Here is a 26899-nt window from a genome sequence, read left to right on the forward strand (position 1 = left end):
AAAAAAGGATCTCCTTCCTTCTCTCTGCAGACTCTGCCTAATCCTTCCGGCTGGTAAGCACATCCTTGCTGTTGGTGCTGATGTCAAATCAGTACAGGAGAGCACTATGACAATGCAGACAACATTGATCTGGCATTAGGTTCCTGGTGCACCATCATCTTGCAACTGTCCTGCACGGCAGATCACATTCTGAGACCTTAGTCAGAAGCAGGACTCTTGGGATTCTGGGTCATTATGGATCGGAAGCTTATCATGTTCCTGGGGTTGCCCATTGTACAAGACTGTATACCTACAGAAAAGGAGGAAGGGAGGGAAAGACCACATCAGAACAAGTGCAAGGAATGCCAGGGGTGGGGAGAGCCTTTCTGAAATGCCTAAGCAGGGTGTCTCTTAACAAGCTACATTTGAGGGGGGGGGAGCCATGACTGGTTAAAGCGATATAAAAGTGCTTTAACTGTATCATGTGGATGTGACCTAAACTACTTGGATGTGGAGAATGACTTTAATTTGAAATGTAGTGACTAAAAGGAAAACCAAGTATTTCTAGTTATCCTGCATCATTTGGATACGCAATTATCAGAAGCAGTTAGCAGATTAGCAAAAATATTTATCCTATTTAGTACAAACACAAACTTTCACACTCTCCTATATAGACAACTTGTGGACATATCACCTCAAAGGATCGGACCCATAAGGGAACCCACCTTAATAATATTGTCCTTGCAATTTGGCCAGTTCCAAAATTTAATAGCAGCACTTTTTACAAGCCAGCTCTGCTTGGTATGCCACATTTTGGGAGGCTGATACAAGCTCTCTGGTGCACTGCCCAGTCTGACTGGGGCAGTTCTGAAATATGATGGCCATTTGTTGTGGGAAGATACTCCAAACTGAGCCCAGAGTTCTACTCCTGCACCAACACAACATCACATGCTGATTTTCTATTGGGAAGGAGGTAGCAATCAGGCTTAATCTAGACACCTCTTTCTGCTATCAGTACACAAACCAAGATGGAAGCAGTGCAGTGTTGATCCTCTATTTTCTGGTGGTTGGAGAGAAAAGCACCCAAACAGTACAGGTATCACCAGCCACACAGATACATCACTTACAAGTTAAACAAGAGAGGGAGGGAATGGCTTAAAGGCATATGGGTACTTTCTGCTAACCTGTAGGTAAAAACGTAACTAAGGATACTTCAAGTTTTAACTAGATAGTCTGCTACCCAGCTCCTGAATTCGAACTGGGGCTCTGGGGAAACTCATGGGACAGAAGGTGCAAGATATAATTTAAAAAAGAAATCTAGAAAAAAGTTGGTGTCAAGTATTATGGCTCGATAATCTTCCTGGCTCACATTTTCTTAAGGTTCAAATATACAACTCTAGAAATCAGTTCCACCTGGCTGCTACAATTTTAAATAACATCCACCGTTTTTCACACTTCCCATCTTGCTAAACCCACTTTACCTTGGTTATATGAAAAAGAGAAAGTAAATAATCCCCAATTCTAATGATTCAGGCTTACAGTTAGCAATTGCTTAGGAGCCCAGACTAGGCTATTTTAGTAGATGTGTTGCTTTGAAATAAGCCTTTCACCATCTGTTCAGCTCTATAATTACAAATGCAAACAACATAATTCACAATTGCATCATAAGAACACAAAGCAGAGAGATTAGGATGACTATGTTTGTTATTGCATGCTGTGAAGCATCTGTTTCTCTATCATTTTAGGGCACAGGTGGGAAGCAAGCCCTGTTGAGAATAGCCTCTGTTTTTTTATGACCAGTCAGTAGTTCACACTGGAAGGTTTAGATGTAGAAGTAGTTGCTGGATGCAGCTGATTTGACACAATTATATGCACATCAGTTAGTGAACATGAGGCACTTTAAGACTTGTACAGTACATCAAGGAACATGGCTCATGTGCTCCTTCTAACCCCATCCAAGGGAATCACCCACTAACAGCACCTCAGTCTTATCAGGATAAAGGTTCAGTTTATTGGCTCTCATCCAGTTCATTACCGATGCCAAACATTGGCCTAGCACAGGCATAGGCAAACTCGGTCCTCCAGATGTTTGAGGACTACAGCTCCCATCATCCCTAGCTAACAGGACCAGTGGTCAGGGATGATGGGAATTGTAGTCTCAAAACATCCGGAGGGCCGAGTTTACCTATGCCTGGCCTAGCACACCCAGTGCCACACCCGCAGGTATAAAGGAGAAATCAACATATCATCAAAACGTATCATCAACATACTGCTGACAATTATTTTTATGCTGATGCTGATGGTGCTCTTCTTACCAAATAACTTGAAGTGACTCACGTTAAAACAAAATTAAAAAGAACAACAGAAGCTTAAAAACACAGCAATACAAGTAGAAGGGTAAACAAATGCACAAGAAAGTCCTGTAGTGGCTTCATGTAGATGTTGAACAGCACTGAGCCCTATGGCAACCCCACATTGAAAGCAGCATGGAGCCGAACAACCCCAAGTACCCTCTGGAGATAGCCATCCAAGCAGGAAGAATCACAAAGGGGATTTGCGTGCAGGAGATCCCAGGTTCAATCATGCTTTGATCTTTTAAAAACTGAATTTCAGGATGTTTTAACCTAATCCCAACCCTCCACTGCCAAGTTATCTAAGAGCTCTCTTTTTACCTGCAATCCCAAGGTTCTATGATCTACAAGGTTTCGGAGAAGAGAAAGACACATTTATTATGAAAAGAAAATGTACGTTTTGACTTCCTCTGCTCTGTAATGAGAAAGAAAAACCTTTATTAAATATATTTCCTCATCTTCTTCCGCTGCTGAAAGTTTACTGAACCTTTTAGTAAACCTTTGGCAGAAAAAAAGAAAGTGGAAGAACAGACATAATTAATATTAAGTCTTACTTTGTTGTGACAGAGTAGAGGAAATCAAAATGTACTGCTTTTAATCAATCTCTCTCTCTCCCCCCTCCTTTTGAACCAGAGCAGCCTGAGACTAGTGTTTTTTGCACGGTGCACTGTGGAAAGCTTGGACCTGCTAAAGTATGTGACTCATAGGAGTCTAAGAACAACTTTCAAAAATTGTCAGAAATAATTTAGCCACATGGGCTTTAAAAACTGGACAAAAGAGAAGCGTGAAAAATCATTTTGCAATACCTCCCCCTCACAGTTTCTTCTCTAGCTCAGTCTTAGGCATAAGGTCTCTCCACCCCCAAAATTAAAAAGCTGTGTGCGTGCACAGGGAAGCAAATACCTGTATGCATGACCGCTAGAGGGGAGGAGTACTCAGATCCATGGGACATAGAGTCAGGTAATTTTTAAAAACAAAGTACCATCTATTTTTTAGATTTAAAAATAAAGCCAGGAGCCAATAATTACAGGGAAAGTTGGCTAAATTCAGCTTTTCAAAAGTCTTTCTCACAATTCTAAGACGTAGTACCAAGGTAGAATTTTAGGAAGCAGTAACTTTAGCATCACAGTCAAAACCGTGATGGTTCAAAGGGCTATTTTGCGTGGTCTTTTATTTATCTCACTTTTTCCCATTACCTAATGCAGTCATTAAATCTGCTTATCAGAGGGTCAGAGATTACTTAGTAGTTTATCTTGCCTTACTTTATCCCAGAAACGGAAATAGCTGTGGAATTACGGCTGTTACTCTACAGTCTTGAGACATTTCAGCAATCGACAATAGAAATAGTTCTTTCCGGAGCTGCTTTATTTTAAAAATGAGACAATCCTCCCATAGCTCTAAATTGCTGCAGCATAACAAAACCCATAAGCATTAGAATACACTTCTGTCAATTTCAAATACTTTGTGTCATCACAGATAGCTTGATGCAGTATTAGTTATAGCATGAAGCTGGTTTCAAATACAGAGGTTTTTATGAGAATTTCTCAGAGCTCACAACCTCCTGTTGAGCATGAATCATCACAGAAAGCTCTCTCTGGGAAATAGCAACATGATCAAGCTCTGACGACTACCACTTCTGGTTTCTGTTATTTTTTGTGCTCACTTAACTCCCATCAAAGCAATAAAATGGAGGACATTCTGTGAGTCTGCAGTCCCTTAATGGTACACAGCCCGCCCACCTCTCTACAGAGTTCGGTGGGGGGAAGTTTCCACTGATCACCAGTAATTACTAGTTTGTGGTTCTGGTGCTGAGTCACCCAACAGCACATTTGCCCTTATTAGTCAAGGCAGCTCCCAGCTGTTATACAGCAGCAGGCTGTGAACAAGAACTAGTCCAAAAGTAGTCAACATAGTGCCCTCCAGATGTTGTTCAGCAATAACTCCCATTCTCCCTGATCATGGGCCAAGCTGGGTGGAGCAGATGGGAAATGGAGCCCAACAACAACTGGAAGGGCACCACGCTGGCTACCCCTGATCTAATTCTTTAGAACCTCTTGATGACGTGCTTCAATTGATGCCATTGTCTTTCCCAGAAAGGGCTGGCCTTGCCATGAGGTAATGTGAGGCAACTGCCTCAGGTGGCAGGATCCAAGGAGGCAGCAGATGTGGGCTCCAAGGAATGCATCAATTGCTTCTGTTGCTGCCACAATAGCTGTAGCACACTCCTTGGCGGCTGAATCTGCCACTTCCTTGTTTGCCCCTCCCCATGGCGGCTCTACAGTGGCCTCTTGGTGAATAGGAGGTGCTGCTGGTTTCTTCCCACCCTGCTTCCTGATGTAATCTTTATTCCGCCCCATTGTTTCTGATGCAACCCTTCTTCCCTGGCAGAAGGGAGGGGTGCCATTTTGTGGTTTGCTTCAGGTGTCAAAATGTATTGGGCCAGTCCTGTCCCCAGAGATTAGATTCAGAGTCATTCACAAGCACCCAACTGGCACTGTCCTAGTTAGGTTCCTGTGAGGAATAGCTGTGTTTTTCAAGAATGCATTCAGCACTCTTTTTACTCCAAACAGGCAAACAGGTTGGATCTCACCTCTTTGGGTGTGGGAGGATGAGGCCATAAGTACAAAGTGGAGGTACTGACTCGCTCAGAAAAAGAAATGTTCAAAACTCATATGCTTATGTGAACTCATCCTAACATTTGCAGTCTTAGGCTGGAAAAGCGTCCAGATGCTTCAGGAGGCTATGAAGAGAGCATGGATAGCCAGCTCTTTCAGAATGTGTTAAAAACCAGCTCCTTGCATATTTGCTGAGAAGCGGGAAGAAAAGAAAAACTGCTTTCTTAGTGACTTACCCTCTCAAAAGTGGCTTATCCACTCAAAAAGTGGGTGAGTAGGAAAGAACACACGTTTATATTCCTGGGGAAAACAGCCGTTTTGTTTGTTTTGCTTGCTGAGTGAAAATATACCATTACCTGATGGGATTTAAAATTGCCACAGTCTTTGTTCCTCAGGAAAATACCGGGTATCCTCAAGAAAAAATCTGTCTCAGTAGCTCACATTTCATTTGTAGGTTTTTATCAATGTTGGTGATTCCAGCGTTAGATTTGAACTTGCTCATTGTGGTCAATCTAACTTTTCCATCTTGGCCAACAGTACTCAGCCTCCTGATCTTCCATAAATTTACAGAGTCTTTCTAGCTTATTTCCCAATTTTATACCTGTATATTATTATTTTATTTCCTAATTTATTCTAAGAAATGGAACGTTAAAGATAACGCTGACAGTAATTTTTCAAACACATGTGTCTAGTAGGACTTGACAACCCCTCCTCCACACACCAGTTTCCCCAAAACATGGACAATGAGAGATATTCTGTTTCTTTCGGGGGGGGGGGGGGGAGAGAAATTTCTCTGAAATTTTCTGGGGCTAGTTGCCCTTAAAATATTGTGGCCTGCCAGGAAATGTGTCCAGCAGAAAGAGAGCCCTGTGCACAGAGTGGAACCTTTTTTAAAATTAAAGCCAAAAAGAGTGGTGGGGGTGAAGGAAAACCCTTTGCCACATTATAAGGCTAAGTAAGATAAGCTGACAGCTCCCTCTCAGACATTTCAGAGACATCCTCCCACCCCGCCACACTCCTCACCACCTGAATAATCTTCTAGGATCCAAAGAATGGACCAAAAGCATAGTGTAGTAAGATGAACAGGAGAATTGAGTTAAGTCAGAGAAATCCTTGGAGACAGGGGGAAATACAGGAGAGAGAAAAAAATCATGGCCAACAACTCTCCTTTTAGGCTAGTAATGGGTTTCTCCTCATTGGGAGGCAACTGCCCTGAATGGAATATGAATCCCACTTGTCTAGTTTGGATGCTGCTCTTGTCTAAGCAAAAACAAAAAAACCCAGCACTTGTGTGTCTGCTGAGGGACATGGCTGTGAAAGCTCATTTAAGTTGCTTAGTAGAGGTCAGGAACTTGCTGCTCTCACTGCATCCATCGCAGTAATCATTACTTGAGCTGGGCAGTTTAAGCATGAAGGGGAAAGAGATTTCTCTGCACCTCCACCTGCTCTCTCACCTAGAGAAGAAGCAGGGGGCTTCCACTCTGTCTTTTCCACTTCCTTAAAACTACATTTTTTGTGGAGTGGTTCTGCCTTCTGCATCTTCAAGCAGGCTACTGAGCTGCAGCGTATGCCATTTGTGCACAGCTCCTGTTCACTGCGGTGCAGTGTGGAAAACTGTTCCCCTGATTCCCCCCCCCCCCCGCAATCCTTTTAATGGCACCTGCCAAGATACAATGTCTATGGGAGCTGTCTGACTCCAATGCCCCTTCCCTGTGGAAATCAACATTCTCAGGTTGGGAGCCGATAGCTCTCAACTGATCACTGAACACATACAAACCACACCAAAAGACAAAAGAACACTACTAAGGGCATTTACACCTGCAGAAAGAGTGCTACCCTGACTCTTTTTTAAAAGTTGGACACTCTGGTCTGCGAAAAGATGGAAGAGCCACAGAAGGTCCACAACTGGGTGCACATTGTGGATGTCCTGCAAAATGTGGGTGGACCAAGCATGGCTGTTGTGGAGTGAAAGCCTTGCGTGGAAAGCACTTCATCCAAGGCTATGAAATTATGATTTATTTTTTTAATGGCACGATGTTAAGGATTCTGTCTTCAACAGTTTGTCTATAAAAAGAATCCATTGTAATAAGTTTTGTTATTGTTACTTTTTTAACAGTGCAGAAAGTTCAGGAGTACTGAAGCAACCTCCTTCCCCCGCAAAGAAACTTGGTTCAAAACTTTGTTCCCTGATCATTTTAAATACATTATCTCCCCTGCAGCCCTAGGTCCTAACCCTAGACAGCTTTCCTGCCCTTTTCGTTTTGTATCTGCATGAGGTTTTAACGCCAAACCAACACCTACCCCTTCTCTCAGAAGCTGCGTTGTGTTTTGCTGCTGACAACTTCGTTCATCACATTCTGATTGTTAACAGTCATTCCGTAACATCACACCGCCAACCATTGTCACAGGCCTCGTTGCCAGAAGTGAAATAAAATACAGATTCATAACAAGCCTAATTAGGAGAGTAATAATAGGTTTTGTGCAGCCTTCTACTGCCTTAGAAATTACACCCTTTCCCAGGAGGAGGAATTTACCGCTACCCACATATATAATGTGGAATAATCTCACAATATGTTTAGTTAAGCTAAAGCAAGCTGGTTTAATTCTGTAAATACTACATGTTATCAAAGAATGAAACCAGGGTAAATAAACATTCTCAACAATAAGTATTACAAAACTGACATAACCGAGCTTTTCATTTCCTGAAAATTAAAACTTATTTTGTAAAGTGTTTCCTGAATCTTTCTGCTACTGGTAATCAAAAGAACAAGGGTTTTTGCTATACCGGATCACTGCTATAGCACTCTGCCTTCAAAACTGGGCAATTATATAAGCAAGCAAGGCTCGATGGCAATAACTATTCCTGGTTGTTTGTTTTACAGGTATCCTGTGTCTGACCAGCTGAAAACCTAACCAGAAGCAGGCCGCATGTCAACATTTTCTTATAGGTCTAACTTGCAACATCTCTGACATGGTTCATTCCAATATTGATGTATGTTGCTTGGATGAGAGTAGCCAAGTTAGCGTAGGGTTGCGAACAAGTGTGATGGCAAATTATTATTCTTTTCCATGCACCTATTGAAATATTTGGAAAATAACTGTGTGTTATTTTCAACACACAGTTTCCTGATAGACATCCAAATCAGCACATAGCCAGAAATTACAGGTGTCTGACTCTTAAGTGCCCTAAGAGTCCAACAAGCAGATGATAATAACATAGCAAACCTAGAACTAAGTTACAGTGTTCCTCAAGCTTATCAAGTTGCATCAAGTTGTTAAATACTCCGGTTGTCAAAACAAACAGAAGCTGAAGGTGAGCTGAACCCTTTAATTAAGAAATGCTACTTCAACAACTCCCTGTAATTGAAGCAGATGAGACTGTGTTTATTACACCAATACAAATTATGATTATTAGCTCAGTGGTGCAAAAAAAAATTCAGTGACCCATTCCAAGACAGTCAGCGGTCTAATAATAATTTTTTTAAAAAATCTTTTAAAAAGGACAGTATGCTTCATGTTACTAATCCTTTAGGCAATGGCTTTGAGCAACTTACACTTGAACCTAAGGGCTATATTGTTAATACAAAGAAGCATTTTAAACTAAAATAAGTCCCCCCCTCCAATGAACACAATAAGGAGCAACCAGATACCCAGCTAATCTTTTTAAAACCCAGTTGCCATGGTTGCATTCACAATCAAGATGCTCACACATTCCAAAAGTGCCTGTCTTTGAGACTGATATAATGCTAAAGCTTGGTGAATTTTTAAAAAAGTATTAGAGGATAGATCTGCATAGCATCCCTTCATGCAGAAGATGTATTCAACATTTATTCCAAGCTATGCTTGGATAGCTACCAAATGAATCATATACTTTGCAAATCTGGTAGCATCTGAAGGGTTTCCTGAGAATGAGGAATCCCAATACAGACTTGGACCTGATATAAGATGGGACTTCCATTATGGACCATTCTGCAATTTGCTGAGCTGCAATTACAACCACCTATTAAACAAAAAGTTTGTTTGATGGAAAACTGCTACACAATAGCTTAGACAATTTCTTTAAGTCATGCAACTCAGTTCATGATCAAGTAATTTGTTAAGCAATTAGTAACTTTAAGCTTTCTATAAGATAGGAGCGATAGGATCTGGCAAATGAGCAGAGGGAGGAGTTTTTTTTAAGGGGGTGAGGCACCTTGATCCACGCTGTCACTTGCTTTATTTCACATAGTGACGGCATTTTGAGCATGGCTCTGAAGATAACTAATAATAATAATAATAATAATAATAATAATAATAATAATAATAATTTATTATTTCTACCCAACCCATCTGGCTGGGTTTCCCCAGTCACTCTGGGTGGCTTCCAGCAAAATACAATAATTCATCAAATATTAAAAGCTTCCCCTAAACAGGGCTGCCTTCAGATATCTTCTAAAAGTCAGATAGTTGTTTATTTCTTTGACATCTGTGGGAGGGCATTCCACAGGGTGGGCGCCACTGTGGTTTTAGCCATCAGTATATTTCAAATGGGAGACAGCTATTCTTCAGGCACTCTAGTCCCAAGCAACATTCTGAATTGTGTCCCAAAACAAACTGTTATCCAGCACGGGTTCTTGAAGATCTGGCAAACTACGGTCTGCGATGCTTCAGCCAGTTGCATTTTGTACCAGTTGTAGGTTTCTGGATACCGGTAATTTTCAAAGTCAGTTCCACACCAAAAACACTGCAGTAGTACAGTGAGGTGTTCCCAGGGCTTGGATTCCTGTAGCCTTGGTTTTCTTCTTTTTTCTTTTCAGTAATAAGAACTTCACTTGGGAAGATAAGAACAGCCGGGTCTGATGAAATCGTAAGTCACAGCTAATGTAGGCACTTACTATCAAATAGCCCTCATAAACTCTAATGTGTAATTTTAGGAGTTGATAACACAGACTTCCATTTAAAAACCAGGAAATTTAAAATGAACCATACAACCATTTCAAGTTTTCAAAGATGTATGTTTAAAAAACAAAACCCCCAAACTACAAGTATAACATTGTGTCAAAATAGCTGCCAGTTTTAATTTTTGAGAGAGGCTCTCAGATAGGTAATAAACAGGAAACCACATTTCCTGAAATCACAGAGGAACAAATCCAATGTACTGCTAAGGTGATTGTTCTGTGAGTGCAAGCATTTCTGCATGCCTGGCTGAATTATCTCTCCTCCCTCCACAAGGTGTTCTGGAGGTTCTCCTGATCCCCCAAGCCAATGTGAGGCGGGCAGGCATGCATGGGGGGAAGCCCCACTGCCCTACTGGAATTCCTTACGTGCACAACTGCTAGTGGAACTAGTTAGCTGAATCCAGCCTTAACGTTGTTGTTCAGTCGTTCAGTCGTGTCTGACTCTTCGTGACCCCATGGACCAGAGCACGCCAGGCACGCCTATCCTTCACTGCCTCCCGCAGTTTGGCCAAACTCATGTTAGTAGCTTCGAGAACACTGTCCAACCATCTCATCCTCTGTCGTCCCCTTCTCCTTGGGCCCTCCATCTTTCCCAACATCAGGGTCTTTTCTAGGGAGTCTTCTCTTCTCATGAGGTGGCCAAAGTACTGGAGCCTCAACTTCAGGATCTGTCCTTCTAGTGAGCACTCAGGGCTGATTTCTTTGAGAATGGATAGGTTTGATCTTCTTGCAGTCCATGGGACTCTCAAGAGTCTCCTCCAGCACCATAATTCAAAAGCATCAATTCTTCGGCAATCAGCCTTAACAGTTTCCTTTAATAATAATAAAAACACCTTACACTCATAAGTTTACCATTTCAGAGATTCCTTTCTACTTTTTGCCTTTTCAAGGATCATAGACAGGTTTTCAAATCTTCTCCACTGCCCCAAATGTAAGAACTTTGAAGGTGAAATACAGAATCCTAGATTCAATTGGTTTCATTTTTACAGCACTGTAAGCTATTGTGGGACAAACACATTCCAACTGCTTTTAGGAGCATTCACACAGGGAAATGGCTTGAAACAGTTTCAGAAAGTGCCTGTAGAAGACATGTCACTTTAGCCAGGCAACTTAATTTGCTGTGGAGCTCTTTTGTTTGAGAGACTGGAATTCTAAGTAATTTAAAGGAACACGTCCATAGTGCTTGTTGAGAAAACTAGATAGAGCCACCCACCTATAGAAGCAAATACTTTTCTCTTAATTTGAAGGGTAGCAATGAGTCCTCTTTTACTGGACCATGTTTATGTTAGTCCTGTCTTTTACTTGTATAGCTGTGTTTTTTTGGTTTCTTACTTGGTTGTTTTTAATTACTTTTAATTGCTTTTGGTGTAAGTTGCCCTGTGGCAAGTGATTAACAAATAGAATGGAATAGAATGGAATAAATAAATAAATATGCTGAGGAAGATCATGTAGGAGGTACAATTTGTACCACTTGAAGTGTGATTATAACATATATTTCTTCCGAACAGCAAAACATATTTTTCAGGGTGGGGATGTGGAGAATGGGATGCTCAGTCTAAATCTTATGTCGTGTTTATAACCTTTTGAAAATAAGAAATAAATGGGAACTTGGCCTATCCTGAAATGAAGCCATTTTGGACATGCCAGTTCCTTCGTGTGGTGATTTTTCCATCCTCCCAGATAATGAATAATTCCATCGCTGACACCCCCTTGTTGCTTCACTGCATTGTACATTCATCTAAATACTTCACTAAAATTAATCTTTGCTGATCTTTTCAAAGTCTCAACATAAGATTTATTGGAATATGTCAGGACTCGGCATGTGCTAAAATAAATGTGACCTTTAAACTAATATTTGGGTTTCTTCCCATCATGGCAGCAATCCTAGTTTTGATATTTTTCACCTTTTCCTTTAGTCATAAAACATTTTCCACCAGGCATGAGAATCAAACTCAGATTGCAAGTCCCTCAACTGGCCGTTGAAAAGCTCAGTTTGGAAATGGAAGGAATAATGAATCCCCCAAATTAGGACTGTGTTAGGGATCCATGTGTGACATAGAGATCTCGCCATTTTGTTGCATAATAGGAAGGGAAAGTCATTAACAAAGCACTGTGACATACTGCAGCTATTACTTGAATTTGATTTTCATGGGCAAAGAAAAGTCTAAAGGAAAGGACACGTGATGCTTTCCCGCATTTAGGGGCCCTCAGAACAGCACAGTTCATTTCATTCTCAGGCACTACTAGCATCACAGTTTGGTGTTAAGCTGTTGTGACATTTGACAAATGCCCCACAGTGGACCTCTTGGGAATCTGTGTTTATTTCTTAATGCCACCTACCTAATAAACCAGGCATAGGCAAACTCCGGCCCTCCAGATGTTTGGGACTACAATTCCCATCACCCCTAGCTAATAGGACCAGTGGTCAGGAATGATGGGAATTGTAGTCACAAACATCTAGAGGGCCGGAGTTTACCTATGCCTGTAATAAACTATTGTTTCAAATGCAAAGTCATCTTTTGTTTATAGCTAAGAAAAAAAGAAACAATGAATTATTATTGTGATCAGCCATCTTAAAAAACAGTGAATAATTTGGGTCTTCTTTTACTATCAGGGGAGCTATTAGCCCATTCATTTGATCTTTGATGTGATTAAATTCCAACATTCAAAGATTTACATGAGCAATTTAAACTTTATTATCTCTGTGGCTGCCTTACTGTTCCATCTTCAAATGGTTTAGAATTGCACATTAATCCCTTGTTCTGTAGATATCTCTGGAGGGTCTTTTCCATGCAATAGCACTTAGCTTTGTGAGATAATAACTGTGTGTAATCATAAAATCTTCATAGCCATCAATAGAACAGTTTGCCATAATGTTAAACAAGATTTTCCAATGGCTTGAGCCAATTTAATAATATACCAGTATAATAATATACTCCTGAATATTTTTACTACCGGGGTCAGTTCAAATGTCAAAATCAAAGACTTTTGTTATGTTTGATCATTTATTTAAGCCATCAGATGTGCATACTCAAAGTATCAACCTGGCCAGACAAAAAAAGAAAAGAGAAACTTCTCAAAATTTAAAAGTATTTAAAAACATTATGCAAGACCTTACCATGATTAATTGCTGCGGTTTTAAGTAAATTCTCATTTAATTCCAATAAGAAACCATGAAGTAGTAACATGTGGATCAACTGGAAATATGGCAGAAGCTACTGTGTAACTGGGACTCTTAAAGTCAGTCTGACCACTATCTGTATTAATGCAATATTTTTCATCCTCCTTTTATTTTAGGCTATAAAATCTTCGATGGAAGGCCCTCCTCTATTTGTATTTTTACTGATGTCCTTATTGATATTGATAATATTTATATAAAGTAAAAATAATCAGTAAGTCAGCTGCATCAGTTTAACTTATATTCTTTTAAAACAGAGTTGGATAACATGCTAAGCCAAACCATGGCTTAGTCCAGCACAGCAGCAAAACAGCAGGGGAGGAGCAAAGTGCCTGTGATCTTTTCAGGAGACTGGATGTTTGCTCATAAGGACTAAGTCCTTAGCACTTACCATATGCCAGCAAGCAGTACATCTCTTAGCCTAAACTAGCAAACAGGGTAATCACTAAGACAGAATAGGATCAATACAGGTACCCCATTTTAAGTTCCTTGGAGGGAAAGTGGGACAAAAACATGACTGGAAAAGAAAGAAGAGCAGGAATTCCAGTGGTCAGGAGCAGTGTTTCAATTACCTTGCCTAGATATTCACTCTCAGTACAATCATTGCACATATATTAATCCACATTAGGTATCTAACTTCACTTAAACTTTATATGGATTGTAATTACCAAGAGCAATCACTGCTTAAGTATACAGAAGTGATATACAGTAATACCTTGGATCCCAAACGCCTTGGTACTCGGACGTTTTGACTTCCAAACGCAGCAAACCAGGAAGTGAGTGTTCCTGTTTGTGAACTTTCTTTGGACCCCAAATGTCCGATGGAGCTTCTGTGGCTTCTGGTTGGCTGCAGGAGCTCCCCACTGCCAATTAGAAGCTGTGCTTTGGTTTCTGAACGTTTTGGAAGTCGAATGGATTTCCGGAACGGATTCCATTCGACTTCCAAGGTACGACTGTATATGTATCTTGGAGCCAGGGAGGTGGGCAGAGCCAAGTGGAAAACAATGGCTCAGAGAGCACAGTCACTCTTCTACAAATCATACAGCAACCTGTCAGCAGAACCCAATTTACTTTCTGCTCACCTGTACTCCAGAATACATTGAAATACTGGGAAGAACTGAATGTTGTGATGTTGCAAACATTCCACCGGCAAAAGCATTTCTGCTTGCTTGCTGGTACAATCTCCCCTCTGCTCTCCTCATGTGCAGTTCTGGGGGTTCTCCTGACACTTCAGAGTGGATTTTGGGGAGGCAGAAAACCCCAAGCTCAAGTCCTTACATGGGCTTCTGCTAGTGGGACAAGTTAGTTGAATCTGGCCCATTTTGTTCTTGTGTATAGGACATCCCTTGGGGATGTAGAATATCTCCAAGGTCAATATCAGCATGCCATCTTCTCATAGCAGGAGGGCAAGCTACATCCAATACTTCCTGCCTTTGAAAGGAAACTGTGCCTGTGCATTAAATGTGAAAAGAGCAGAAAGATAGAATGAACCAAAATGTCACTAAATTCCCATGATGTTCTTTACATGAAACCTATAGTAAACATCAGTACAATAGAATTTCTTCAAAAGCAGACAGAGTATTTGCCTGGCAAAACAGCATGCTCAGGGGGGCTTGCATGGTGAAGCCTGATACGTTGTGCACGGTGCACACTGCATTTAACATGTGTGCTCTTTGACAGTGTGACAGCATCTCTGATGGTGTGACAGTGCTGCACACCAGGCTGCCTTCAGTTCACTGCATCTTTTTTTGTATGAGGTAAAAGTTTTCCAAGGTTCAGTAGTCAATGCTTTTAGAATAAATACCCCTTAGGTACTTCACACAACATTTACTGTCACCAAAGCTTTCTCGGTGTAGTTGATGATTAAACACAGCAGCAAAGAGCTGGCATGTACATGAGAACAATTTCCTAGACAAAATTAGCTTCCATGCAGGCAAATGTGCATCAGACAGCAACTAACGAGTACTTTCAGTGAACTGCAGAAGATCCTCTAGAGGGATAAAAAATACAGTATATATATCAAAGCTATGTCTCTGAAGCCTCTAAAATTCTAATGCAGAAATGAAGTGGGGTTCTCTCTCTCTCTCTCTTCCCTTTGAAGTCTGCTCTGGGATACTTGAGTCATGTTGTGTTTTTCTCTAGAACTCCATGTAAGATAACAATTAGGGAGACCAACAAACAATTAGGTAGGTAGTGTTGTGATATCAGTACAAGCCGAGCTGCAAGAAGCGAGGCACCTGACTTAAGAGTCATGTTTCACACTGTGGGAAATCCAACAATCATTCCACACATGTGATGTCATTGTAATCCTGTTGTATTCCTTGTTTTCAGTTTTGCATCAGGAGATGCAAGACGCTTTAATAGACAGCTCTGAAATAATGAGCTGGCTACGCAGACATTCTGCTCTTTATCTACAATAAAGTAGGTTTTAGCCAAAAGGCTTGTGTGTGTTGTTTTCAAGCTGGGAACAACCGCATATTACAATTGTGCCCCTGGACTCCAGAAGCCAGAGGGCACGGAAGGCTTCGTCCGCCTTGGGGTCAGTCTCTCAACTTGCCCCCACGGGAAGTTTTCATAACAGGTAGACCTGACCAGTGGCAGACCTTGGGATCTCAAATTTCAGTAGTGCCCTGTGAGTCTCTGAAAGTTCCTCCAATCAGCTAACTTCCTTTGAGCCCAGATATAATATGGTCTGCCACAACATAACATGCCAATGACTTCACAAGTGATATAAAGCTTCGCTAACTATATGCTAGCTCCTTACAATACTACCATAGCATACACTGACTATTGCCATCAGATCAAGGCCTGCTCCATACTCCCTCTTTGTGGTGAGCAAAATAATTCTCAGCCACATGCAAGGCTTTTACTGAAATCATTCAACATTTGGGAATGGCTTCCAAGTGAGCTCAAAACCAAGTTCCTCAAAGGAATGTGGAAGAGGTTGCAAAATACATTTTGCATGGCCTTTGGCAATTAAAAGGAAAATTATGGCCATGAGATGTATTTTTCAGTGGTTGCTGTACTACAGCTCCCATCATCCCTGACCACTGGCCATGCTAGTTGGGGTTGATGGGACTTGTAGTCCAAAACATCTGGAAGGCACCAAGTTCAGGAAACCTGGTTTAAACCATGTTGAGTATGCACATGTCTCACATCAGGGCTGGGAAACCCATGGCTCTGCAGATGTAGGACTCCTACTGCCATCAGTTTCAACCAGCATGGCCAATGGTAATCACCAAGAAGGCTACAATTTCCCCTGCCTTATATAAATATACCTTATGCTTCCCTCACTCCATATTTTATTGTGTTTTTAACTGACTTGGTATTGAAGTGCAACTGTGAATTCCTCTTAATTTCAGAGCAGCCACCCCCCCTCCATCATTTCATTGGCAACCTTCATGCTGAGAAAGTTAACAGCCTCTAATTTGGATATTTACATGAGAATTTATTCAGAGAACTTGGAGAGAATGTGTGTGTTACTGAACAGACTGTTCCAGATATACATCTTTATGAATCAGTTTGTCACAGCTGTATCTTTGAGCCAATGAGAGTCATCTGCATTGCTCACTTCCATCCTCTGTTGTAAATCACTTTGCCTAATTAGTTCCAATTAAGTGCTTCAGGCAATCTCTTGATCTCAGTCATTTTCTTCATTTAATTGTAGTAACACATTGTGCTATCCTTAGGATCAGCACTTTTCACAGTATTTTAATCCAGCAGCTAAAGGGGTTAACTGGCCTGCAGGGTATACAGAAGGACATGATAGGAACCTCTGCCCTCCTGTCAGCCTCAAGTAATTAATAATAATTAATTGTTCTTCATACAAAAAATATTTCTACAGATACAGATGCATTAAGATATGGGGGAAATGGCTTTAGTTTTCCTCACTATAACACTGACACTTCTGTCTCATTTTTCAATGTTCCCTTCACATTGCAGTGCTTGTGTTATGGAATTGTGGATTTTTGACAGGTATACTGACATGTCACACTAGATTTCATTCACATCAGTGGGAATGCTGTGACACAACAATCAACACTGGACAACATCATCACCCTCTTACCCTTTCCACATATAGAATCATAGAATTGTAGAGTTGGAAGAGACCCTCTGGTTAGATTATCTAGTCCCACCCCTTGCAATGTAGGAATATGCAGCTGTCCCATATGGGGATTAAACCTGCAACCTTGGTGTTATCAGCACCACACTATAACCAACTGAGCTATCCAGGGTGCTTCTGTTTCTCCTTTGATTCCTGTATAAAAACAACAGAAAACCCCACTTGGTTTTCTGAGTTAAGGTGGCAGCATTTTTTTTTCATGGAATCAAATAACATGGAAATGAACACTTTAAATGCACCATATTCCATTGGTTTTCTTAAAGTGGCTTTTGCATTATGTGAAACTGTAAATATAATGTTGAAATCACAGTTAGGGAAACATCAGAGAAATGGAATGAAGTGTTGCGTGAACACAGCCAATGACATGCAGGTCCGGGGAGGTATTCTCTAATGATTCCCATCAGCACAAGAAATTCTGTTCGTACAACAAGACTTCCCACCCATGCCCTCCATACCATCTACTCTCAAACCTGCTCCAGATGGTTGAGGGGAAATCTAGAGCAGATTTAGGGGTTCACAAGGAAGGGGGGGGAATATTCCACTGTGGAAGCAGAAATCCTTGCACTGATGGAACTTTCGTCTCAGTGGATTCCATCCACTAACGTTAGACATAATACAAATTGCACCCATGTTGTAAGGACTTCATCCTCACACATTCATGAAATCACCACCATTGAATGCTACAAGAATGACCAATTCATTACTCTTCTTATTCTGTAAAAATGACCATGTTCACTGATTTTATAGAAGCTAATGGCTTCAGAGTAAAACAGAAACAAAACCCAATGCACATAAGCAGATTTACCCAAACACGCTATTTTCAAAAAGCACAAATTTGAGATGTGTGTATACAGAACAAGCATGGTGAGTCAAGCTAATAAACTAATAATAAATAATCCCTCACTGCAGGGGTAAAATAAAACACACATTCTTTGCAAGAGCTTCCATCTGTGTTGGAGGAAACACATTCTAGATCAATTTATACTGGTGAAAATATCGTGTAACTTCATTGACATTAGACCACCTCACTGCTATCTCTGACAGTTTGGCGAATGTTAGGTGCACACTACCAACGAAACAAAACCTTTGTCTGGAATTCATTTACGGACTACCACAGCATTGGATGATAATCACTACATTTTAGGTACAACATCCTCACCAATGTATCCATCTTGATAGTTAAAATTAGTCTAGGTGAAGACATTTCTTGTAGAGAACTCACAGTAAAACAGGCTTGATCATAATTAGGCCTGGCAGGAGCAGACTGTCAACAAATGCAAGAAGAACAAAGTGACATATATCTGCCTGCAGCTGTTACAGATGCTGCAGGAAGACATTAAACTGGAAACTGCACTATTTGATTGATGCCTTGAGGCAATGCTCAGGTAATTATTGAAGTAAACAGGGTCAGCACTACAATGGCTGCTTTGATACAAATTGCTGTACCCTTGTATTTTTGAGCGGGCTGAAGATTTTTGATCACACACTAAAAGAAAGGGAAAAGTAAGAAAACAAGTAGTAGGGAAAGGCCCAACAGACTGGCCAAACATGAAGACAGAATTGGCTCTCAGTTGAAAAGGGCGAGTCAAAATTGCCATAAAGAACTAAAGGAGGTTTGAAATCACCTACTGCATTTTATCCCCTGGAGATGTGAAACTTTTATATACAAAGAAATAAAGAAAATGTCTGTTTTATATGTATGTGACTTAAACATCTTTTTATTACATTTAATCAGGAAATGTAATGCCTATACAAGTGAACAAAGAGAGCAACGTGCTAGATGAACAGAGAACTCAAAAATAAATTATGTCTGACACTGAATTAGAGAGAGTGACTTGGAGAAGAGCAGAGAAAAGTTTGCTCTACACCATGGGTAGGCAAACTAAGGCCCGGGGGCTGAATCTGGCCCATTCGCCTTCTAAATCTGGCCCGCGGATGGTCCGGGAATCAGCGTGTTTTTACATGAGTAGAATGTGTCCTTTTATTTAAAATGTATCTCTGGGTTATTTATGGTGCCTGCCTGGTGTTTTTACATGAATAGAATGTATGATTTTATTTAAAATGCATCTTTGGGTTATTTGTGGGGCATAGGAATTAGTTCTTTCCCCCCCCCCCCAATATAGTCCGGCCCCCCACAAGGTCTGAGGGACAGTGGACCGGCCCCCTGCTGAAAAAGTTTGCTGACCCCTGCTCTACATACTCTTGGATGTACAATATGATAGGTCACAATCAACAGCACAGAATGCAAGGAGTCACAGGTTTGAGCAAAGGAGGAAAACTTATTCCAACTCAATTTGCCTATTACAAACAACGTATCTTAAGGGCCAAAAGCACAGGTCTTTTGCATCTACCATTATAACCAGATTGTTTTAAAACTGGAGATGCCAGGAATTGAACCTGGAACCATCTTCATGTAAAATAGGAACATTAGCACTAAGCAACAGGCCCTCCACACCAAGTTAGAGGAGTCTTAGGGAAAAGTGGTCTTTGTTTCACCATGTTCTCTGTATCATTCCCTCTTTCATTACTACATTCTTTTGTCGTGTTATTTTTCTGCATTTACAGCACAAATTATGGGTATGCATGCAGATCTTGAAGGAAATATTTCAAGTCATACCGAAAAGCAGATTTGCTCTGTAGCTTTATTTGAAAGAAATCCATTAAACACCTGCACATGTGTGTGCTAAACATACATCACTATAGAAATACACCATTCATTCAAGCAAACAACCTGCTGGTTATTTGTTTTTATTTCAGTCATTTTATCATTGAGCTGCTGCTCAATGTCTTGTCTGCATGATCAATTTGTTGACATATACTTGGATTTATTGCAGGTGAGAACATTCTTGGAGCATATCCTCTAAAGCTTAACATAGCATTCAAGTTCACTTTAGAATTCAATACACAGTAATTTATGAAGGCAGTTCAGTTGACCCAAAGCCCTTACAGATCTAAATGCTGCTTTTCTGGTACATATGGCAGTACCATTCAAAGAGCTATGACAATTTATACTGTTTATAGCTCTGAAAATGGCGCTGCCATCTGCACCATGATTCGCCAGGAAGGCAGAGTTCAACAGGTGGACAGTCGTTTGGTCTGCCGATCTAGCATGCTAAGTTTGTAGCTATCACCCCAGGAACCGGACTGAAAACAAAACAAGCACAACATGGATTGGACAGAAAACCTTCTAGCTTCCAACTCTGAGAAAGTTCATTTTCCAAATTTGTATTATTAGTTGCTGGAGAAAATTCTATTTTGTTGGTCACAAGGTAGTATCCCAGTAGTCAATAATTTCTCATACACCACCATTTAGCCAGTAAGAAGCTTCACAGAGGTAGAACAAGTTCTTCTCTTTTTAGATGCATCGTAACAGAAGAGGAAAAGAGTATTTGCTTGTATGATGTCCTGTTTGCAGATATATCCTCTTTGCTTCAATGCAGTGTAAAACACTCAATTTTCATGACAATGTTTGGCCAGCATACACATTGGACAATGATTCACAAAAGCATTCCTGTGCTTCTCCACTTCAGTATCTCCTTAAGATGCCCCTCTTTGCTCTGGCTTTTGACACCTGAGTTGTATACTTTTAGAACCCATTTTGTCTTTGTCTTTGTGATTGTAAATTGTTTTTAACATTGTGTTTTAATAGTTGTACCCCACCCTGAGACTTTAGGGTGAAGGGTGGTAGTAAAACAAACAAAGAAATACAGTGGTACCTTGGGTTACATAAGCTTCAGGTTACATACTCCGCTAACCCAGAAATAACGCTTCAGGTTAAGAACTTTGCTTCAGGATAAGAACAGAAATCGTGCTCTGGCGGTGCAGTGGCAGTGGGAAGCCCCATTAGCTAAAGTGGTGCTTCAGGTTAAGAACAGTTTCAGGTTAAGAATGGAGCTCCGGAACGAATTAAGTACGTAACCAGAGGTACCACTGTAATAATTTGCTTTCATTCTTTGTGTTACATTGTATGCTGTGCCATGTGGCTGCTTGTTAACAGGCAGGGGTGTATTGTTGGGCCCTGACTCCACAAGCATTGCCACGTAGAACCAATGCCACTGCTGCTAACAACATCCTAGTTATTCTTTGTACTGGTGTACTGCTAAATCTCCCAGAACAAGGGCTTCTTTCCTTGGCTATGTGAATCCCAAATAAAATGCACCTGTATATAAGAGGCGGCTAGCAACAAGAAAACTTTCCTTCCTAAAATAGTCACAGTGGTTGAGTTGGGCTAGCTATGTGTACTTCAAGTTGAAAAAAAATGCAATTTAAATCCTGAAGTAAGCAAAGTTGGATTCTGCATAGCATATATATGCTGCAAAAGTGATACATATTTTGATGCATTTTATTTAGCACAATTTATTTTGCTCCATGAAGAAGAACAGAGAGCAATGCATGGCATACCAAAGACTGGCTCTTAGGAATGGAAATCCTATTGAGTTCCCCCCTGATTCTTCTGAGATTTAAATCAGACATTTCCAGCAGTCCAAGCATATTGCAGAGTAAGTTACCTCTTACGCCTTTTTGTTTTGTTTTTAAGCTGTGGCCTCAGGATGCTGAGTTCTGTGCTCACTTACCCAGTTTTGCACTTTTCAATGCTAAAGCAGAATGATTCATGGAATATACACAGCCTTGGCCTTAATGGACACACCAGAAAATGCACGAAAGAGGAGAGAACAGAAAAAATGCACTTCTTTTTGACACATTATAGATGCCCATATCCATTACTGAAATAAATGTGCAGAATTTCAGCTTGTTTCAGGCCATTCATCATTGACACAATTTCCCTCCTTGGATCTGGGCTTCATTTGAGCCAAGGGAGATATTTAAAAATAAATAAATGCCCCCATATACCACTGAGGAGCCAATGTGAGACTGCTATAACTGCACATAACTGGGATGAGGGAAAAGGTGGGACGTAAATGCAATAAATAAATAAATACACAAATACCCACGGGTCCAGCTGCTCAGGGTGGGGAGAGGAGAGGGGTGCCAGCTCCAGGTGAGAGAGTTCAGTGGATCCCAGACCAGCTCAGCACTGCCCCCTCCTCTCCCTCTGCTAGTGAAGAGCCCAGCAGCATGTCTCCTGCCTGCCCCTCTCGGAGGTGGAAGGTGGTGATCAGTACCAGAGTGATGCTTGCAGAGGAAGGGACACCACTCAATCCAGCACCCTGACCCCACCCCCACCCAAAGTGTGGCATAAGGGGATCTTGGGTTGCTCTGTAAATAGTGGAATAGTGAATTCATTTGCTACAGGAAATTCTGGGGTAGAGCCATGTGATCCTTATCTTGGAAGCCCCCCAAATAACCTAGGAAAGTTACTGAGATAACATTAAATATTGTTCCCTGTGCACACCCTGCCACCTGTTTGCACTAAAGTCCACGCTTCAATATTATTTTCAAATAGCCTTATAAAATGAATCTCAAGTCCCCTCATATTTCATTTTCCCTTCAGACCAGTTTGATGGAGATTTGCCTTTTGAACATACACAAAATAATAATAATAAATATCCAAGATCAAACTAAATGCTGTGTTTTGTTTATAAATAAATAAATAGCATTAGTTCCCTGCAGAATTTGATTAATCTTATCTGCAGTGAGTGGGCTTGATTACCTTTAATGAATTGCTCGGCAGAAACACAGTCAAACTAGTCCTCATAGTCATTTTTGCAACCTGTACCTGCAAAATAACCTAACATTTTGCAGACCACAACTTCCCGCTTTCCAGCCTGTCAGAGTTAATCATTTCATCACAATTGGTACCTCAGTACAGTTAATTCCCTTCTAAGATGAATCACTCATTTCTAATATTGCCTTAGCAACATGAACGTATTTTTATGTTGGAGTCTAATCAAAGCTGTGACTGAAGACTTGACAAATATGGCCTGTCCTTGTCATTGGCAAATTGCAGACTATGTTCTTGGTTGAACTCTTAGCATCCCACTAAGATGTTTCAACAGGAAAATAACAAGTAGATGAGCACAACACGTCTGGCAGGGTTATGGCAGCTACAAGGTCACAGAGTTTCAACTGAAAGAAAGAAATGCCTTCTGAAATTGGCGATAGTTTTAGTTGTTATAAACGGAACATCTTTTGACTGCCGTTCGCCATCTGTTAATGCTACGTCAATGCAAAGGCCTGGGCTTAAAGTCCCTGTTGTCGGCATACCTAAAATGGAATTTCACACACCTTATATTACAGCTTTGTAGCATAATAACTCATTGGTGGCTACCGGCTAAAGAAATATTCACTCATATCATAGGCAGCCAATGCCATGCCTCCCCCCCCCCCAGAGCCCTAGCCAGGATGGCCAGTGGTCAGAGATCATGTTGGGTACCTCTGGGATTTTGCTGCTTTTAACTGGAGTTCAAATCATGAGTTCAAGCCATCATCAGATAGCTTCAAAAACTATTGTTTATGGTTTCAGGAAGAAACAATAAAGAAGACACTTGCTAACTTCCCACTTAGCTCCGCATGGATCTTTCGCACAAAAATGCATGAATTTTGCATATTCTCGTCATTTATTTTAACATGTACTGATCAATGGGCGTAAGGTAGCATAAATTTTTGTAGCTTATCTTCAAAGCCTCTGAAAACAGTAACATTTAAACTACAAACTGAGACATGCAGATATAGTGGCAGCTTGGAATGAAAAGTAATAATAGTGCGCTCCCCTGCTTGAGTCATTTTGGACAGTTTACTCCAGCCTGAGAAAATGTTCCTTTAAAATACACACAAGGTATTATGTGGACAAAGCTGACCCCATAAAAGGAAATCCTGTATTGAGAATGTCTGTTAAGTGCTTTCCATCTTCCTCCTTAATGAGTTCGTCTTTTTTCAGTAAACTTTTTATTTAAGTGCTCTTTGTCACACAGCATGGGCTGCTAAGATTTTCTTAAACATCAGGGTCAAATAAAAACAACTTTCTTCCACAAGGAGCTGGGTTGATATTTGCCAATAAACATTTTTGCCCATGTACATGAACCTTAGTCATTTTATCAGACTTAGATTCTGTGCTCACTTGCATTATCTTGAGCTCAGAATTCCTGGGCCTTCTTGTAGCCTTTTGTTATGCTCCAGTCCTTGTTTGTAAAGTCAAGACTAAGAAAGTAGGTGGGAACTCATCAGGAGGTAAGTGCAAATGGGTTCAGGGAACTCCTTGAAGCCTTGTCTAGGAGAAATATGCAAAACTGAGGACAATATTAGAGTAGTCCCATAATTTACTTCCTTCCAAAATAATTTTTCAGTAATTCCCTTCTTGAAATACTGAGGTTTAGGATTCTTAACAAAAAGGGGGGGGGTGTGCATAATATAAGCAGGCAAGCATTTGGCGGGGGGGGGGGTGTATTCCAAGCTCTGCATTTTAGATTTCAGAATGAAGAATACAGTACTGTATTTTTTTCCTGAATATAAGGAAGGCACTACTCCTGGCAGCAACATTTAAATAATATTTTGTGAGTCTTAACTACCAGGTTCATTCCCTAAGACATGGGTTGACAAGCAAGATATTAAGGGAAGGATGACATCCTGGGTTGTCCTAACCGTTTGTTCTGCTTTGTGATAAAATTCTTTTAAAATCTTCTTTTGCACATCTATAGATCACCATGCACAACAATATTTGGTCCCTATCACTGTACTTGGCAACAATAATAGCCAGCTCAGAACACTCAGTATAAAATGTGCCGCCCGTCCTTTGGGCTACAAGAAAATGGCACACTCCATAATCAACTGCAAATTCCTTTCACTGAGCCTCCCTTTCTATTAACTTTCTTAACACCCCCAGTGTTTAGGGACAAGCATTCTGAAGAAAAGTGCCAGGTGAGTCAGCCGCCGCCACCTTTATTTACCCATTCTAGCATTTCTCCAGAATGCCTCAGGACCCAGGCCCATGCCTGCCACTGAAGCCCCATCTCCCAATCCATTGCCCCCCCCCCATAAAATTGCTGGGGCCCAACAGGGGGGCTTGGAGTGGTCACTGTAGTGCCCCTTGTTTATGGCTCTTCAGTCCTGTAACTATCTGTGAGACATTGAACAAGAGGAAGTTCTAGGACGTCCATTAAAATGAATAAATACACACATACATATACGGACACACGTGAACACAGAAACATGTAATAAAATAAAAGACTTACAGGATATGTTCAGGGTTAGACAGGAACTGGTCTATTGCAGAACAGCAGGAGGAACTTGGAGATAGTGGAACAGCCACTTTTAGTGCAGGAGGGAGGGAAGGACAGACACAGTGGGACAAGGGAAGAAAGGAAAGAAAAACACAAATTATCACCATTACCCGTCAATTAAATTCCTATTTAAACATGCCTAAGCAATGTGAAAGGTGTGAGTACTGCCAGCACCGTGCCAATGCATCTACCTTAGAACAGAAACATTAATAATGTTATTTAATACAATGTGCCATCTGGTTCATTACTGTTAACACCTTACGTCATTCAAATAATGCTTGTATATTTTCTCTTCTGTAGGAGCTCATGTCTGACCATCACCAACAACCTCCATATCTGATCCCTAGTATGGATTTGCTTTTGGGTGATATGGTAAGGTTATTTAAGATATATAAGAATGCTCCAGTGTAATTGTTCACATTACCTAGGTACAACAATGAATGAAATCCACACCACACAATTGCTTCTGGATACCTGGAACCCACCTTTAAGATAATTGATGGATATTTTTCAAATAGGCTTCATGGTGTTTAGTCCATCTGTAGTGGTTTTACTCTCCTCTCCACTTATCCAATCCTCCCAATTACCGGCAGAACTTAGATAAGGAAGGCGAGAATTTTTTTTTCTTTTCGCTTGGCAATACAAGAATAAAAAAGGTAAAGCTGCCACCACCTCCCTTTTTCCGGGTAACCAAATAGGAGTCCAGGGAAGAGAAATCCTATTACAGTGGTACCTCGCTAGACGAATGCCTCGCTAGACGAAAAACTCGCTAGACGAAAGGCATTCCCTAGCGAAAGGGTGCTTCACTTGATCAAGTTATGCAAGCTCTAAGTAAATAAATATGAAATTAAAAATCACTTCCAATTTAAGACATGATACAATAATAATAATAACAATAATTTATTATTTATACCCTGCCCATCTGGCTGGGTTTCCCCAGCCACTCTTGGCGGCTTTCAACTGAATATTAAAAACAATACAGCATCAAGCATTAAAAGCTTCCCTAAACAGGGAAGGTTAGGATAAGGACTCAGTCAAAAATACACTGGTAAAGCCAAAAGGAAATTCTTTTGAATTCTCATCACGTCTGGCATTTCTGCTGTTAACGGTGTTTCATTTTTTAAGCTGTTTTAATCTTATTTTTGGTTTTAAATTTTACGTAGTCAGCATGGGGAGGTGAGGAAAACTGACCAACTGAGCTGCTTCAGCAAACCCCAGTGTCAATCAAATAAGCTCTAAATATAAATACTAATCTGTGATATTTTTTGATAATGTGTTCAGATTAAGGAATGCCAGCAGGTGATTTATGAAGCAACAGGGGAGAGATACACATTATTTTGTGGTGTGTGGAACTGCAGCAGACAAGAAGAGCTTTGAACTCATTTTGACAATAGACATGATGGCAAGCTACAATAAACTGCCTAATATGCAGCACAGAGAAGAGAAATGCCCCCATAAATGGCATTCTATCTCCCACAATTATGGAGTCTGATGGCATATAGATTAGACTCCATTCCTCATTTGAAGTTAGAGGCAACT

At 40.7% G+C, this 26899-nt stretch overlaps 1 protein-coding gene across 6 annotated transcripts in view; it reads right to left on the bottom strand.

Annotated features, from left to right (window-relative positions):
- HTR4 (5-hydroxytryptamine receptor 4) overlaps positions 1-26899 on the bottom strand; it is a 155381-nt gene continuing 128482 nt past the window's right edge. For 3 of the 6 annotated variants that reach the window (XM_033139878.1, XM_033139879.1, XM_033139880.1), the window contains exon 7: positions 2-289. In XM_033139878.1, the coding sequence (XP_032995769.1) occupies positions 202-289 (88 nt within the window). In that variant the 3' untranslated portion in view covers positions 2-201. Of the gene's footprint in view, positions 290-22770; positions 23211-23888; positions 24352-25312; positions 25389-26899 lie in introns of those variants that run through there. The other 3 variants (XM_033139881.1, XM_033139882.1, XM_033139883.1) reach the window with 3 other exon arrangements.

The sequence above is a fragment of the Lacerta agilis genome, chromosome 2, assembly GCF_009819535.1.
Source record: "Lacerta agilis isolate rLacAgi1 chromosome 2, rLacAgi1.pri, whole genome shotgun sequence".
Taxonomy (NCBI): Eukaryota; Metazoa; Chordata; class Lepidosauria; order Squamata; family Lacertidae; genus Lacerta; species Lacerta agilis.